The sequence below is a fragment of the Mustela lutreola genome, chromosome 1 (genome assembly GCF_030435805.1).
Source record: "Mustela lutreola isolate mMusLut2 chromosome 1, mMusLut2.pri, whole genome shotgun sequence".
NCBI classification, from domain to species: Eukaryota; Metazoa; Chordata; class Mammalia; order Carnivora; family Mustelidae; genus Mustela; species Mustela lutreola.
The window spans coordinates 50,591,620-50,610,575 of NC_081290.1; the positions used below are offsets into that span (position 1 = coordinate 50,591,620).

Genomic DNA, 18,956 nt, shown 5'->3' on the forward strand with positions numbered 1-18,956 from the left:
CTCAAAGGAATGTCCATCTGTAGGGGCACAGTGTAAGTATTAGAATGTTACTGAAGGAGAAGATGAAGAGTGGTTTTCAGTCAAAAAACACAAGGGCAGATTCTCTGAGGTGTGGTTGAGCTGCTTCTCACTTGGGCAGCCCCATGAATCCTATTCCCATGAAGCAGGTGCACCAGGTTCTTTTTCTCAGAGGGTGTGTCTGCTAAATGGTCTATGTCCCTAATCATATCAACATGTGCTTCACCCAGGTAATCCTGGCCAAGGAGCTTAGCAACCACCACCCGTGTGTGTGTTTGTGTACATGTGTGTGTTTCTGAGTGTTACCAAGCTCTACACAAGTCATTTGGTCATAACACATGTTCTCTAAAACCCCTACACAGATCAAATCATCACAGCAGTTTAGCAATTTGCAGGAAAATAAAACCATAGAATCTGGGAATTGCAGATTTTGGAAGCAACTGGATAATGAGCACCAATCCCTTCTCTTACAGTGGAGAATACTGAGGTCCAGATTGTGGATTTTGGCCAGAGTGACAGATGTCCTTACAAGTATAAATAAATGTGTCAATTTGAATATAATAGCTAATATTTTAAGGTATTTGAGTACATAGGGACATAAATCATCTCATTTTATTTCACAACTGACTTTGGGTTAGGCAGAATAGTAATTAGCAATAGTCCCATTTAACAGGTGAGGAAGATGACATTCAGAGTCCTAATGATAACTGACCCAAAGGCACATCACTCAAACAGAGGACTTAGTCTGTCTTCCCTCTCCAAGCCCTGCAGACTCTTTACTTTGTCATGCTTTACATGAACAGAAAGTAAGGTAAGTGTGCCACTGAATAGAAGTAGGGGAGAAAAAAAACAGGGAAGGTCATTGGCCATCACTCTGTTTAAGGTGAACTTTGTAATATCTGACTGTCTGCGTTTGTGGTCTGTGTGTGCAGGCTGGTGGACCACAAATACATTGGAAATTGTTTTCTTCATGACTTTTCAAATTCCACAAGTCTATATACTAGCACACACTAACAATTCTTGTGCACAGCCTTCTAATCTTGTTCTTTCTTCTCTACTCCAACCTTGAGTAGCTGTCATCCAGTTCATCCAGGAGCAACAGTACCCAGTGGACCTGATATCCCACCCCACAAATATCCCAAACTGTGGGCTATCGGTGAGCTCTGAGATGAACTGCTTCATTGGGGCTAAGTTGACAAACATTTACTTTAAGAAGCAATAAAGCAATAGATAGGGAGTGGAAACCTATATGTAGGTACTTGGGTCTCTGTTCTGAGCTTGCAATAGATTTTTAATTGGTTAGTTTTTCTAAAAGGTCAATGTATTAACCTTTGAGATCTTTCCTTAATTCTTAGGATTTTTTAAATGCACATTGAGAAAAACACAGGTGCTTAACACATTTTGTCCAGTTAAATGGGCCTCTGTGATCTGAAATTGACATAGGCAGGTGGCTGCCAGGTCTGCTCTACTTCGGGAAATGGATGTATTTCTCCTTTACTGGCTCTCCATGGGAAGGAGAAGAGGGAAGGGGAGGGAGGATGCTGACAGACAACAGCAGGGTGATTCTGTGCTCAGCATCTTGTCTTGGTGGTATACCCAAACTGCAAGATTTATAACCTTCTTGTTACAATGCATCAGCTTCAACACTTTCAGTGAAGTCTTCAATAACTTCGATGACATCTTGCTGAGGGGTTTTGTCATTAAAAGCCTAAAGCTGGTCATTAACAAACCTTCTCTGCAATCATCTACTGCTGTGCTAAGTCAGGCATGGAACTGACTGGAAAGTTGGGCTGGCTCAGAAACTTTCCAGAAGTCTGCTGCTTTCTTTCTTTCTTTCTTTTTTTCCCTCCCCTCTATGGGGTATATTTCTTTAGGGAAAGAAAATGCAGTTCCCAATTATTTAATCATTTATTTCTCATTACGCATTGGCTAACTCTTCTCTGATAGACATTACCAAATTCAACAAATGTGTAGAACACTACTACATGCCAGAAGGGGAGTCAGGTCTGATGATATAAGCATAAAAAGACACAGCTCCAGAATGGAGTGTCCACAACCCTCTTCAAAAATTAGCCACCGTCTACAGATGCTTTATAATGTGTCAGATTCTGTATTTAGGCTTTATAAGGATTACTTTGCTCACTTTTCACCACTCTTTACAAGATAGATGTCTTATTATCCCCATCCTGAAGATTAGAGGGCTGAAAATTACTGAGCTTGTGAGTGGCAGAACCAGGTTTGAAACCCATGTCTTGTCTGACTTCCAGCAAGTTCACGTACTCCAAACAACAGGATTTGGGCAGAACACAGGCTCACATCCCCTTTCAGGAGGATTTAGGTCATGGCTGGAGTATTACACATTGGGAGTAACCTCCCCTATTTCACACACTTCCTTACCTCCCTGGCAACATTCAGGTTATTGAGGCATCCATTTGTGTATATTTACAGATGAACTTAAACTTGTCTTCTGGAGCAGCAAGGACTGGTGAAAATTTTTATGAATATAATGGAGATTCATATGAAATGAGAAAGGCTTAACTGTTTGAAGATCAGTGCTTTCTGAACTTATGCAAAAACTTCATGTGGTTGAGCAATTCCAGCTACCCTGTTGCATATGGTTATTTCTGCTGCAAATGATTTAATTTTTCACCTAATCTGGCAACCTCTCTGATGGAAGTAATGAATGGAGGGAGGCGGTTGTTGCTTTCTACTCCACAGGAGTCAACTGTAGATAGCCAGAGGGCCAAAGTTACAACATTCATTCATCCCAAAAAGAAAAATAGAGAAACCTGCAAACATGTAGGAAAATTCTCCTATAACTTAAAAACTTGGTGGAAAAAAAAAGTCTTGGGATGACATGTGTAAAACAACAAGTTAAATAACTGGGGTGATAAATTAAGAGTACACATTTAATAATAATTATTATTATTACCATTGGTTGAGGGCCTACTGTGTGCGAGGCAATTGCTGGTTAAGGGTAATTACATATTAGCTCATTAAATGGAATTTTTATAAGAACCCTGTCAGGGGAAAGTGTTAATCCATTTTTACAGATGAACAAACTAAGAGTTTGGGAGGTTGAATAATTTGCCAAAGGCCTCTCATTGAATAATTTGCAGAGCTGAAATGTAAGCCAGTTATGTTATTGCAAGTTTTTTGTGTCTCTCCTGTGTTGCTTTTCTCTTATCTATATCTACATTAATTAAAATGCAACCTATTTAAAGGCATTTAAATAATGCAATGATTAAAAAGGCATTAGCTAATTTCTCTTTTTTTTTTCTTGAAATGACATTTTTCTTTTTTTTTTTTTTCCTGTCCCAATAGGAAACAGAAACATTAGCTTACTTTTTACTGCTCAATTAATTGCTGTGGGATTTTACCTGAAGAGATCAGTGAGACCTCCAGGCAGATGTCATTGATCCAACTATAGTGTCATTCTGTGCCTGTCCATATGTGTGATGTTAGAGAGGAAGCTTTGTTTATGGGGACCACAAAGCCATCATCCATCTGACTCCCTGGGTTCTGACCAGCTCTCACCTGCAGCACTTCCCACTAAAGTCTTTCTTGGCCAGTTATTATTTTTAATTGCTCACGGGGTGCTTCTTACTAGTAGAGTTCTTGCCAATCGAGATCATCAGCACTACCTCAAAGGAGTCTCAGGAAATCGATTATAAATTAAGCTCCACTCCCCTGATGAGATGCAGGGTAAGGTGGATGTCTGAGTGGAGTCCAAGGTCATAGGACCTATTGGCTCCTGCAGGGACAGCATGGAGCCCTTTCGAAGACACTATGCAAGTTCCGAGTACCAAAGATGAGGAAAATGTTCTGTGTGATATGGACAAGCAACCACTTTGGGTCAGAAAGCCCTAAATTCACAGACCTCATCAAACACCAAAATAGTAGTAGCAGCAGTAATAATAATGCATGCATTCTGCTACGTTCCAGGAAATAGTACTTAGTCACTTAGTGATCTTAAACAAATGACTTAGCTAGCCTCTTTGAAGCTTAGTATTCTCATCTGTGTAATAGGAGCAATGACCTCGTCTCACTGTTTTAAAAATGAAATGATATGATGGTATCAGTTAACATTCTTTTTGTTCCAAGTGATAGAAAACCAATCAGGTTCAGGTAAGCAGAAAAAGCATTTCATTGTAAGTAAAAGTAATGTCTCTCAAGATCATGCATGCATCTGAGGAGTACTGGAATTAGAGGCTTAAGAATCACTCTAAACTCTCCCGGTTTCTTGTTTTCCCTTCCCTCGATGCACAGACAGCTCCCCTTTGTACTTACTACTCCTTAGCTTCTGAGGCGGGACATAGTCACCAAAGGCTCACAAGGCTACATTCCCCTGCCCAGTCTAGGCTAAAAGACTAAGTGATTGGCCCAAATTCTAAATCTCAGGGAAGAACTGGGATTGTCCCTATGGTAGCCCTGAGGATAAGAAGAGGTGGATATTTCATAGAAGAAAAGGGAGTGATTACTAGAAGAGTTTCACCAAGATTAAATAATTGGTATCTACTACAACAATATATAAGAAATAGCTATCACTATATCCATTCCAGAAGAGATAACATGTCTTTTTTTGTCAATAAGTAGATTTCTGCACATTTGAAAGGCTACATTTTTTAAAAGATTTTATTTATTCATTTGACAGAGATGGAGAACACAAGTAAGCAGAGCAGCAGGCAGGGGGAAAGGGGGGAAGCGGGCTCCCTGCTGAGCAGAGAGCCCAATGCAGGGCTCCATCCCAGAACCCTGGGATCATGACCTTAGCCAAAGGCAAAGGCTCAACCCACAGAACTACCCAGGTGCCCCAAGGCTACATTTTTTAAATGTAAAACAAATATATTACATGTTAATTACAATAAGTATAGATCCTCTAATATTAAAAATCAGAAGAGAACACACATACTGTGAACAATTAATGTTTTAAGTGCCTGGTATCTTTTCCATCTGTTGGGGTGCCTGGGTTGAGCCCCACATCAGGCTCTCTGCTCAGCAGGGAGCCTGCTTCCCCCTTCCTCTCTGCCTATTTGTGATCTCTCTCTCTCTCTGTCAAATAAATAAATAAAATCTTTTTAAAAAAAATACAATTGAAATTCAACAAGTAGAAAAACAGAATTTTGTTTCTAATCCTATCTCCTCCCCTGCCCCTCAGAAACCCAAATCTTCTCACATTTTCCACTTTAACTTTCAGTTACTTTACTACTCACTTAAATTGTCTTAGTTTTGGGGTCTACTATCAAGTTTTTAGTGTTAAAGATCTAAGGGACTGTATTAAAGTACTTGAAACTATTTCAAAGAACAATGAAACTCCCTTACATGTTAGAACTAAACAGAGTACCAAGCTGGAAATGAACAAAGTCAATTTCTATTTTTCTCTCTTTTTCCCAAAAATACACAGACAATTTTGGAGAAGTCATTTGTGGTCCTCAAACCATCCATAAATCTGCCTCTTGGTAACCAGCTTACTTTCCTCTCAGAATGAAGCTGGGAACATCAATGGATTAACTATGAATAGGGCCATTTACGGAGAGAAGGGGGAGTGGAATCTCAGTCAACTAGACATTTTCTTTCTTTTTTTTTTTTTAAACAGAAAGTGAATCCTTACCTAGAGAAAGAGTCTGTTTTGCATGTGATACAAAATAATTATTTCACTGGGCTCAAATCATGGGAATCAAATTGCCTTATGCCGATAAACTCCAAGCCAGAGTGAGGGATTAAGTACAATATATTTTAGGTTTGGGAAAGAGACCATCTTGTGTTACTTTCCAGAATTCCTTCTGGCTGATTTCAGCATATTACTGATTAATTTTGGATAGAATAATTTTGGACCTTTCAAATAGAATGATGAGAGAGAAGTGTGCCTATCCTGGTAAGAAAGGAAATTGAAAGTCGCATTTTTGCATTGGATTTTTTGTTTCTGTGATATGATTCCTTTATATGGAGGAGAAATTAAATTTACAAAGCAACAGTGTTCCATGTAAATGCTGAAATGGGGAAATTAACTGGTGTCGAAATGTGTGTTACCAGTTAAAGATTATTCTTTCACATTTGTTATCAAATATGAAAAGAATTTCATGGGGGAAAGAGCAGTTTCCAGAATAATAATCTTGTCTAGAAATAAAATTCACAGATCCTATATGACAAAAACACGTTCCTAAATGGGGCTGTTTGATTACAGCCTAAATGAAACATATAGTGATGTAAGACTCATTTTAGGCCAAAACTCATCGAAGCCCATTTAAATGTTTATTGTGTAAATGCTTAATTTTGATCCTTCAAAAATTCTGTCAGTTCATGTCTTGGTACCTGGGATATTAAAATATGCAAATAGGCATGATGTAGTTGATCAGTGCTAATCTTTTTGTAACAACTAAAGTTCTCTTTCACCAGCCACCACCCTTCTGTTCATGTCACCTTCACCCAGGAGTCACACAAAATGCAGAAGACAGTCACTTTTACTTGATTAAATTTTGGGAGGTTGAAGCTAGGCCAAAACCCTCACCTTCCTCTTTACTAAATACTTTTTCTCCTCTCTCTTAATTACATGGCTTTACACTGATTTACATGAATTTCAGCTTTCAAAATCATTGGTCTTTGCTAAATGAAAACAGGCACATGGGAAAATTATATTAAGTTTGCACAATTGATCTTTCATCATTTCAAATGGTACCTTTGAACAGTTCCTGAAATGTCTGTCTGAAATACTCCCAGCGCTGAGGGTCATCAAGAGATGCAGGGTCATCCTGGGGAAACCCATTCTCAGTGATGTAAATTACAGGGTTATTATACATATCCTAGAACAAGAGAACTGAAGTTTTATTCCAAAGAGATGTAACAAGAAAAAAAAAAAAAAGACTCATAAAATCAGGTGTTTTACCCTCTATCTTCTCTAAGCTACAACCCAAAACTAGTTTTCATCAAATTGCACTGACCCTATTAACTTAATTTTCCACACACTGACCTTTTCTGACTAACAATGGAAAAGCAAAACTGTGCAAATGTCCATGAAGATGGTCAAATGACTCTTATCATAATGAGAAGACAGAAGTATCTTTCTTTCATCAGTATCTGCTGATTGTCACTACAATTTAACCCCTTGGTCCCACTAATGGCTACACTCTCTATCCCCCCAGAGCAAGGGTCCTAAAAATCATTAACTTAAAATTTTAATTTCAGATACCTGGACTCCATCCAGATAACAGAGACCCAAAAAAGGATCCAGCTATTTCAGCCCTTAATATGCCTTTTAGTAATTACAGTTGTGACATCAGCCTGGAAAATATGTCCAAGCTACTCCTATGCCCACAACTGCCTTTAACAGAGAAGTCCAACTTTAACCAGTGTATCAAAGCCCCTTATCAGCTAGTTACTCCTCACCAGCTGAACACCTAATCTCTCTTTCCAAGCCAACAAATGTGTAACCTACTGCCTAAAATCATCCTTTTTCCAAGTTCACACATACATCTGTCTTCCCACTTCTACATATTTGGGTATACATGAATAGAAACACTGTGTTTTACCTTAATGTATTTCAGTACTTTACGTATTCCCCATGGCACCACGTAGATCCAATCCAAACTTTTTATCCAAGATGGGTCTGGAAAAACTTGAATCTCCACATCCTGGAAAAAACCCAGTTCTCCTTTCTTATTCTCCTGGTACTTTACTAAGCGAGTTGTATAATAATGCACAGCAAAGAAATCAGCAGTGCCTTTAATCATTCTCTTCTCTTCTTCTGTAAATTCTGGAAGCCTTGATGATGGATAGCCTTGCTTTTTACTCATGAAGGCAATTTGGGACTTGACGACTTCCGGATAATCACCATCAGTAAATATGGGCTTAGCAAAGAAATCCAAGCAGAAAGCAATGGCTCTTTTAGCAGCTTCCCTGTCGGACACTGAATTGGGATCTGCAGGTTCCACCCAGGTAGCAAAAATTGCTAGAGACACCACGCCCTTCTGCTCTTTTCGGAATAAGGAATCGTAGCTGTGCCAGGATCTGGTGTGAGCTTTAATCAAATTATGAGCTGCCTGATAACCTCCAGTTCCAAAGTGAGGTACACCAGGAGGATATATTCCAAAATCATAGGCCAGCAGGGCAAAAACATTAGGCTCATTTATGGTGATCCAATGCTTGACTCGATCTCCAAAAGTACTGAAGCAAAACCAGGCGTATTTATCGAAGGATTCAATGATTGCCTCTGACAACCAGCCTCTTTTGTCTTCTAAGGCCTGAGGCAAATCATAGTGGTAAAGGGTCACTATGGATGTAACCCCATTAGTTAACAAATCATCAATGATCTTGTTGTAATAGTCAATTCCTAGGAGAAAAACAAAAAGGAAGCATAAGAAGAAAAGTTATTTTTAGAACACTGACAATAAGTAAAGATCAGGAAAGAATCAGGAATAATTTCCTAAATAACTTTTACCCCAAATAAGATTTGTTAGTTCCTACATATCATCAAGTAAAGTTTTGGAGGAACCATTAAAAATTCCAAGGAAGAATGGCTGATTGGGAAGTTGGGGGTATGATGGAAGACATGGAGCACAGATGTTCTGGACAAGTTGCTACCACATAACTTTGTGTTATGGCCACACTTACTGAAATTATTTTATTTGTTTGTATGTTTGATTTGTCTCTTAACCTCACTAAAATTCAAGCTTCATAATAGCTGGGATCTTATCTAATTCACTTCTGGTTCCCCAAATCCTGGAACAATACCAGGAATTCAATAGATACTCAATAATATTCATTTAATGAATGACTGGTTCTCAGTGGTATCAAATATTAAGTAAAAGAATTGATGGCTGCCTCAGTGCTTCTCCAGATATATCAGTCTTATAAGTCAGAAAAGGAGACCGATTGAGCATGAATAAGAGCTCCCAGAACATGGGTTACAAAGGCAGTTGGCCAGAGGCTTGACATGTTAAGGAACATGGTCGGAGACTTTGCTCTAAGATCCTGACATAGTCCTGTGAGAATGCATAGCCACCCCTTGCTTTCAACTAATACTCCAGCACTGCAAGAGTGTGGGAGAATTGTTAGGATTGAGGCAGAGTTCAGAAAAATGTTATTAACTTAGAGATACTCTGCCTCAGAAACCAATGCCAAGAAGATGTTGGGTCCAACCTAATAATGACTCCTAATAGGAAGAGACTTACTGGGGGAGACCAGTATTAGGGCTTCATGTGATTTTAGTCTAAGATTATAGAAGAAACCTAAGCTCAGGAGAGAGAAGCTATGTTAGTTTGCAGTTATTTCCTGGATAATAATTATAAATTCATATGTAGAATTGTGTTGCTTTCAAAGTTTGTCTAGAAGTAGGGTCCTTTTCTCTTTCTTTTTTTAAACTTAGTATCCTCCGATTAAATAATAAATCAGATTTTTTAATTTGTTTCATTTAATTATTAATTTATTCATCCCTCAAATGCACATGTATGGAGAAGCTACTATATGCTGGACTTCCAGACATGTATAAGATAAATACTGTCCTTGGACTAAGGGAGCTTCTATTTTAGTAGGGATTATAGATAAATTCATAAACAATTATAAAGTATCATTGGTAAAGATCAAGTACAGAATTCCATTTAAGCATATGATAAAAAGTACCCACTACAAACTGAGAACTTATGAAAATCTATTTGGAAAACAGTATATAGCCTTATGATTTCAAAAGCAAACTACAGCAACAGGCTACGTAAATTCTACCCCAATTCGTTCACCTATTTCCGTGACCTTAGGCAAGTTACTTTCTCTCTCTGAAATCATCATTCCCTGTCTATAAAATAAGATGGACAAAATAAAATGTGGACAATAATAGAAAACTACTTCAATAATTTATTGCAAGAATTTTAAGAGTTGATAAATTGAACATGGTTAGAACAGCTCTTGGCATAAGGTAAGGGCTCAGTACAGGTTACCTATCATTTTAGTAATTATTGTTATTGTTGTCATTAGTGGCATCTAAGCTGACAGTCAAATGCTGAATATGAATTACTCATATAAGGCAAGGAAGAACAGGTGATCCAAGAAGAGAAAAAAGGGAAACAAATATGTGAAAGAGTAAAAGAGTTGTGAAAATAAGCAAAGATCACCTAAATGTAAGCAGTCTATTTATTCAGACTTGCTGAATTCTACTCCCTTGCTGTAGCAAGGGAGTCAGCCATCATCACTTGCTTTTGACAGATACTCGAAGGCTGTCAGAGAAGAGGGAAGTTTTTATGGTAAGGGAAAAGAAGGGAAGGAGAAGGCTTCAGTTACCTTCTGAATGGAAGTTGTTGGCACAGGGAGGCTGTGCTAACTAGAAGTCAGACATCCTAAGAGATTGCTTTGGGTTGCTTATTTGGCTATCTCTGGTTGGTCCTAAGTTGGAAGCAGGGAGCAGGGAAACAAACCAACAATAACAAAAACAAAAACAAAAAAAAACAAAGAACAAAAAAAAAAACAGCAAAGTTGGCAGATGTTGATCAAGTTCTGACTATTGTGGACCAATTGCTATAGCGGTTGTAGTTTGGCTCCCTGGGTTTCTTTTGTAGATCAGAGTCTCATTATCATATGGACTGGCCATTGCTTTGTTTGTCTACTGTAATTTAGCCAAGTATGGCTATGTCTGGGAACTCTAAGTTAAGCATAATGAGAATGTATAGCTGAGCAGAGAAAGCATAAGAATGGTGAGAGAGAAGTAGGGTAAGCAGAAGCCAAATTATGCAAGGTCATGTGTTGTCTACCTATCTGGAAGAGTGGATATTTTTAACAACAGCTCACTTGTTTTGCAAACCAGAACATAATGTGAATCATACATTAAAAACTCCATTCTTGGAAGAACTATTTGTATGCCATTTTCACTTGATAGACAGAATATCCCAGCCCCAAGAAGATATCCATGCCCTACTCCATGCAACCTGTGAATATGCTACTTTACATATCAAAAAGGATTTCCAGACGTGATTAAGTTTAAGGATCTTGAGACGGGAAGATTTCTCTAGATGGTTCAAATGGGCCCAGTGTAACTACCCAAGTCCTTAGAAGTGAAACAGTAGAGCAGAGGAGTGGACCAAAAATATGTAACATAGAAGAAGAGGTAGGGGAAGTAGCAGCATAAGAAGGACTCAACCCACTATTGCCAGCTGTGAGGGTGGAAGGAGGGGGCCACCTGCCAAAGAATCTGATGGCTTCTAGAAACTGAAAATGGCCCTCAGTTGATAACCATCAAGGAAATGAGGACTTCAGTTCTACAACCATAAGAAACTGAATTCTTCCAGCAATCTGAATGAGCCAAGAAAGACTGTCTCTAGATCCTTTGGAAACAAATGTGACACTGGAGGCATCTTAGTTTTAGCCTAGAGAGATCCATCTCAGACTTCTGATATCCATATCTCTAAGGTAATAAATTTGTGAGGTTTTATTGAGATATAATCTATATAAAAAGTTATATTACTTTCAGGTGTAAATTCTGTGCTTTTTTAAGCAGCTAAGCTTATGATAATTTGTTACAGCAGCAACAGAAAACTAATACATTCACCAACATTTATAAAGCTTTTCTTATCTCTTGCAATGAAAGAACATTCCACCATTCCATCTCTGAGCCTTGGCAAGCCCACATGTCCTCACTTGTAAAATGTAATATCCAAAAATGGTATGATGGAATCATTTTGGAGTTTTCATAGCCAATTCCTTCCATTGGCTCTGAATATAAAAATAATATCAGCTTCCATTTATTTCATTCATACTGTATGTACCAAATGCCACAGATTTTGTTTACTCCTAGCCCTAAACCCAAGAAGTGGGCATTTTTATCCTCGCTAAGCATCTAAGAAAACCAAGATTCAGAGAAAGTGAATACCAGACTTAAGTGATAATGTTGTCATGTGGCACTCCCAGCATTTAAGCCCAATAGCCCACTCTATCTCACTACAAAGCCTGAACCTGTCCTACCATGACATTCAACTTCCCATAAATGTTTCAGAATCAGAAACATGGTGACTGCTTTACTAGTCTTCACAATCACTTATTTTGGAGCTGAATCATAATATCAGATCCTTTTCTTAAAAAAAGTTTTACAGGAATCAGTGATTTATCTCTTGTAAACATCATTAGATATGGCGCAATCATTAATGATGGCAATCAATGTAATTCCAACAACATGATAATCTTTAGTTGAATTGAAGATTTAAAAATTTTTAAATACGACTTTTTTCTCACTCATCAGCTTGGCAGAGCAACAAAGCATTGCATAGTTAATATTTAACATCCCCAAATCGAGTACTTCTGGTTTGTACAGAGCAATTCTGGTTTGGTGCTCTAATGCAATTCTATCATGAAGCAGTGAAGTTGGGTTTTTAAGAGCAGAGCTCCAGAGTCAAACAGTTCCACCAAAGAATCATGGAATCATGGACAAATCATGTGGCCTTCTATGCCTAATCTGCCACCTCATGAGTGTTTCAAGTATCAAATGAGAACAAATCATGAAAGAGTTCTTTAGTTTATCAGCACAATTCGGTGGTAACTAATTCTCTGAACAAATGTATATTTTTAAATGATCATTTGTTACCAATCTAGGGATCTTGAAACTGACAGAATATTTGAACTCTGTTTTGCTTTTGGATATTTAAGACGTAACTGATTACTTTAAGTATTAAAACTTCAATTGCCTTCTTCCATAGTTACTACCACTTTCTCTGATTTAATTAAGCCCATTTCTTCTTGTTTGATCTTTAGAATTATAAAGCAATTTGAGTTAAAGCTCTTTTAGGTATAGAGAAAAGTAACCCACTCAGATTAACTCAAATATAAAGGTAGGATGAAGGGCAAGTGGGTGGATTGTGTGGGATATACGGGCATTATTTGAAATGGTAGACAGCTATCAGATACTCAACAGAAAATTGCAACTAAAACTCAAGGGAATTGGGGATTGGGACTGAGAAAGTCTTTGCCTCTCAAGAAAGACTAGTCTCATCCTTTCAGTTTCACTCAACACATCTACTCCATTCCTCTCCTTCTCCCAGAACCTATTTTCTTAGCACCCAATTTGCTGTGGTCTCAAAATGGCCATCCCATCTGCCGAAAAGCTACCTTATAGTCCTGTTTCCAAACGAACCAACTCAGACTCTCAACTCCTGGATTCCAAACATCCCTGAGATGTGAAGACAATTGGGCAAGATTCTCTTTTTCCATGAGGTTAACAATAATACATCACAAGGAAAGAGGTCTTTCTCTTATTTGGTCAGCAATGGCCAGAAGCAGAGCAGGTTTATGTAGAACAGAGAAATGAAAAATTCCCTTAGAAGAGGACATTACTAGGATTTGCAAAGATGATGTTTCAGTACAGAAAATAACTGAACTGGAATCTCACTAGTCAAACCATAAATGTCTTCACGTAGAATTGACTTTGGTCAAGGGCCTATCATGTATCATACATGATAATGAGGTCACTCCCCTCTAGACTCATACCACCAATTAATTTATTTAATTGCCCTACATTCTTTTAGAACAATGCCTGTATTAGTCTCCTATTGCTGCTGTAACAAATTACCACAAACTTAATGGCCTAAACCAAAATAAGTTTATTATCTTATAGTTCTGGGCATCAGATATCCAAAATGATACTCGTTGAACTAAAATCAACACAGCAGCATGGCTAACTTCCTTCTGGAGGCTCTTAAGGAGAACCCATTGCTTTGCTTCTTGCAGCTTCCAGAGGCTGCCTGCATTCCTTAGCTCATCGCCCCTTTCCTTTATCTTCAAAGCCAATAGTGTCACATCTTCTTTCATCTTTGACCTCTGTTTCAGTTCCTCTATCTTCTCTCTGACTCCAATCATCTTGCCTTCATCTTGTAGGGCTCCTGTAATTATAAGGGGACCATCCAGATAATCCAGGTTAATCTCCCCATCTCAAGATTTTTAGTGTAATAGCTATAAAGTCTCTTTTACCATGTAAGAAAATTTGTTCACACTTTTAAGAATTAGGAGGAACATCTTTGGGGAGCTATTATTCAGCCTAATACACTGCCCCATATGGAGTAGGAGGTTAATAAATGTTTCTTTAGTTATTTACTTTACCATTCCTGCTAACTGGGCTCATATTTTAAATACTAAAGTGAATAAGAAATTCTGCATAAACTTTCCTTTTTTTTTTATTTCCAATACTTGGGTTCCCTATTAATCATCTGAAACTTGCATTTGTTGCAGATAGGAAAATTCAGTTGAACAGTTGAGAACTACAGAAAAATGTGACTTCAGTTGCCAGCTCAATCTCTTCTTGTTAAACCTTGAAAACTTGACATTTGAAAGAGAAAGGCTGTGTAACAATTCCACTTCGTAAAGTATTCTTCCAGTTTGGGAACACAGAATTTTACAAGTTTCCAAACAACCGCTAATCAAGCTTTTAAAATAGAGTGTTGAACACACACACACACACACACAGAAAATGGGGGTACCTTGTAAAGGATTATGACAAGGGTTATCCAATTTTTCACATGCTCTTTGAGAAAATGTTTAGACAGAAAAAACAAATGATGGCCTTTCTGAGTTAAAACAGTTCCACTTGCTTCAACAGATCACTGCACAAGAGTGAGCAACTCCTTATTGAAATTCTGCCTCCTGGAAGCACCTCCAGTGCCCTCTCGTTCATGGAAAAGTCTGTAATATTAATCAGCTATGACTTTACAAAAGCTGGGACCAAACATGAAAAGCTCAGTGCTGAGGCACATGATCCCCACATGTGCATGAGTGATCTTCCCACATTTTTCATGTGGCCCCAGTATCTCCCCACCACCACCCATCAGCTTTTCTGCTGCTCTGCTCCTAGGTTGCTGATCTACAGTGTGCTATAGTGATCTCAGGTTCATTTTAAATAGCTTGATATGTTGACATAGTGGTATAGTAATTCCCTGTCTGAAAATCTTGGGGGCAGATGTGTTCAGAATTTTTGAATTTTTAGAGAGGAAATACAAAGCAAATACCATATATTCAGTTAACACTCCCAGTCGGTCTGGGTCAGCCTTCCTTAATATTTCTGTAGTAAAATATGTAAATATTCTTTACCAGTGAAATCACCTGAGATTATAAAAAAATTTTCACAAGGGTTTAACATCCAAAATATATAAAGAACCCGTAAGGCTTAATATCAAAACACAATCTAAAGAGCCGATAAAGTTCAATATCAAAACACAGCCTGATTAAAAAATAGGCAAAGAACCTGAATGGACACTTTTCCAAAGAAGACACACAGATGGCCAACAGGCACATGAAAAAAATTCTCAATGTCACTAACCATCAGGGAGATGCAAATCAAAACCACAATGAGATATCACCTCACACCTGTCAGAATGGCTATTATCAAGAAATAACAAGTGTTAGTGAGGATCGGAACCCTCACACAATGTTAGTGGGAATATAAACTGGTATAGCCACTATGGAAAACATAATGGAGATTCCTCAAAAAAATAAAAATAGAACTACTGTATAATCCAACAATTCCACTTCTAGGTATTTACCTGATGAAAACAAAAACACTAATTTGAGAAGACGTATGAACCACTGAGTTCATTGCTACATTATTAACAACAGCCAAGATATGAAAGAAACCTAAATATCTATTAATGGATGAAGGGATAGAGAAGATATGGTGTGTGTGTGTGTGTGTGTGTGTGTGTGTGTGTGTGTGTGTGTTTGTGTGTCACGGAATATTACTCAGCCACAAGAAGGAATCAAATCTTTCCATTTGCAACATCATGGGTGGACCTAGAGCATATTAATGCTAAATGAAATAAGTCAAAGACTATATGACTTCACTTACAAGTGGAATCTAAAAAACAAATAAACAAACAAAACAAAATAGAAACTGTCTCGTAGATACAGAGAACAAACTGCTGGTTGCTAGAGAGAATAGAGGAGAGAGGATGAGCAAAACAGGTGGAGGGAATTAAGAGGTACAGTCTTCCAATTATAAAATAAATAAGTCGTGGGGATGTGATGTGCAGTTTAGGGAACAGTATTGATAATATAGTAACAACTTTGTATGATTACAGTACCTAATTAGTATGGTAACCAGACTTATTGTGGTGGTCATTAAGTAATAAATATAAAAAGCAAATCACTATGCTCTATACCTGAAATTAATACAATATTGTATGTCAATTGTTCTTCAATTTAAGAAAAACCTGTCCCATCAATTGAGGTTAGCTTTTGTTGCCACATTAGTTTTAGACCTAAAATTGCTAAAAAGGATTCAGTATTCAAAGCTTTTGGACTTTAGAATTTCAGATAAGAAGTTATGAACCTATATTATAAGTTGGCAAGGGGGTGGTTGTTTTGTGTTGTTTTTTCAAATTTTTTCATTGTGTACCATCCAAATGGAAACTCAGTGAAAACTTCACACTCCTAGAATCAGGAGGGTAGATACTCAGTGAATACAGCTAAGGAAAGGCCATTCCAGGCAGAAGAAAGAGCTTAAGAAAATTCTTACAGAGGTGGGAAATTGCATAGTATGTTTAGTATGTAGTGGGCTATGTGTTTAGGGAATTAAATAGAGCAATTGCATGGGGGAATTTCAGCCTGTAGTGCTTCAGAGATGAATTAAGACTAAGTCAAATAAAACCTGGAATGATATATGAAGGAGTGTACACTATATATTGAGTCTTGGGATGATTAAATAAATTTTTTATAGGGGTTCTTGGGTGGCTCAATCAGTTGAGTGACCAACTCTTGGTTTTGGCTCAGGTCATGACCTTGGGGTCATGAAATCAAGCCCCACTTCAGGCTCTATGCTCAGCAGGGAGTCTGCTTGGGATTTTTTTTTCCTCTCTCCTTCTCCCTCATTCCTCCCTTTTCAAATAAATAGATCTTTAAAAAAATTTTTTTTTATCTTACTTTGTTTTTAACAGGAGATGATGCAAGCCAACAGAACTGAGGCAAAGCTTTAGATAAATTGCTGGGGTAGCATTTTGTACAAGGAATTAATGGACAGAGAACGAGTGAAAATAGGTAGACCCAGCAAGGGTATATCAAAAAGTCCTTGATGAGAATGATAAAACTCTAAAGCAGGGCAGAGGCAGAAAAAATGGCCAGGAGGGAGAAGTGAAAGAGACCTAAGTGGAACGGATCATAGTTAGCAACCAGTTAGATGTAGGAAACAAAGAAAAGAGGAGATTCAAAGATTACTCTTAATTTTTAGTCCTCGGGGGTGTGATGGGCCTGGAGAAAAGAGAAGGTATAGATTATGGATGAGGAAGGTGGGAAATTATTAATTCACTTTTACACTGAACAACTAATGAACTTCTGTTAAAAGTCAGAAAAACAAAAACTGGCCAGTAATATATCAAGAAAGTAGATATTCAACCAGCAGCAGTTAGTCAGGGGAGCTAATGCCTTTAGAAACAAGCAATGGACCTGGTAATCTTGTGTTATCCCCATCTGGGGGACACATAAGTTGCAGCTGCATTCCACAATGTCCAGCTTACCCCACCTCACAGAAAATGAGCATTGCAAGGACACAAGCTCACCTAAGCAGTTGTTATCACTGGCTGTTCTTACTATGTAGGAAATCAGATGATTTACTCAAATGGAATCCCTGAGGATTAGGGAAGTCACCGCCCCTGAAAGCAGGGTGAGCAAGCAGGTACCCTCCCTCAGGATTCTGCAAGTGTCTGTCTTGCATTTACAAGACCCTGAGAGTCAACGTCTCCTTAAATTTTGCATCTTAGGTACATCATTTGCCTCACCAAGTCCCAACCGTAGGACGAGTGTGAAATATTTTCCAGGACAAAGTAGCAATAAAGGTTCTTTATAAAGAAACCTTTATGTTGGGGCGCATGGGTGGCTCAGTGGGTTAAGCAGCTGCCTTCGGCTCAGGTCATGATCTCAGGGTCTTGGGATCAAGTCCCGCATCGGGTTCTCTGCTCAGCAAGGAGCCTGCTTCCTCCTCTCTCTCTCTGCCTCTCTGCCTACTTGTGATCTCTCTCTGTCAAATAAATAAAATAAAATCTTTAAAAAAGAAAAAAAAGAAAGAAAGAAACCTTTATGTTGTAGTACAGGGGTCATAGAACTTCTCTCACAAAGTACCAGGTAGTGAGTGTTTTAGGCTCTGCAGGTTCTCTGGTCTCTGCCCCAACACCTCAATTCTGCCATGGTGGTGGAAAAGCAACCACAGACTAAATGTAACGAATGGGTATGACTGCGCTGCAATAAAAAATAAAACTTTATTTACAAAAATAACAGTCAGATTTGGCCCTTGGGTCATAGTTTGCCAACTCTGATGTATGGAAGGAACTAGCCAGACCCTAGGTTTACATTCTAGATCCACCATTTACAAAATATCTGGATTTGGACACGCACCACTGTAAAATGTAACTAATTACACCTCCTTCACTGATTGTGGGGATTAGAGAAAATGTATGTAAAATGCCTCATAAATAACAGGCATTCAAATAGGACATAGTCTTTTTAATTACAAAACTTAATATGAATAATAGCTAACACTTTTTGAATGCTTTTGTGATATACCAGCTATTGTGTAAAGCACTTTGCAAAAATTATTTCATTTAATTTTCCAATAGCTCTCGAACTAGGAACTATTTGAATATTCTTTTCTACTTGTGGAGAAACTGAGGCATGAAAAAATGCCCAAGAGATGCTTCTCCAGATAGTAAGTGATACAGCTGGCCTTGCATCCCAAGTTAAGCAGATTCCAGATGCCTCAGCGCTAATCTCTGCCCTAGTTAATTCGCTCTACTAATACAGCTCCATTTGAAATGCTCAAAATCTTCTCAAGTTCTACAGGGCTTTTCATCACTTTTCACAGCATAACACAACTGAAAATAGTTTAATACATAACTTTTGGAAACTCAGCTTCAGGTTAACGCTCAATAATATCTTCCATAAGTAAAACTCTTATTCCCGCCCCTTTCCTGCCCATCTATTGTCCCCTTTCAACA

At 38.1% G+C, this 18,956-nt stretch overlaps 1 protein-coding gene across 4 annotated transcripts in view; it reads right to left on the minus strand.

The window, feature by feature from the left end:
* The window catches only part of LOC131825323 (cytosolic beta-glucosidase), a 112,948-nt gene that overhangs the window by 52,450 nt on the left and 41,542 nt on the right, over positions 1–18,956 (minus strand). For 3 of the 4 annotated variants that reach the window (XR_009351205.1, XM_059164625.1, XM_059164634.1), the window contains exons 3-4: positions 7,545–8,344; positions 6,695–6,818 (exon numbers count right to left, since the gene is read on the minus strand). Coding sequence is in view for 3 of the 4 variants with exons in the window: in XM_059164625.1 (XP_059020608.1) it covers positions 6,695–6,818; positions 7,545–8,344 (924 nt within the window). In the remaining variant the exon portion in view is untranslated. The remainder of the gene's footprint in view (positions 1–6,694; positions 6,819–7,544; positions 8,345–18,956) is intronic. The other variant, XM_059164643.1, reaches the window with a different exon arrangement.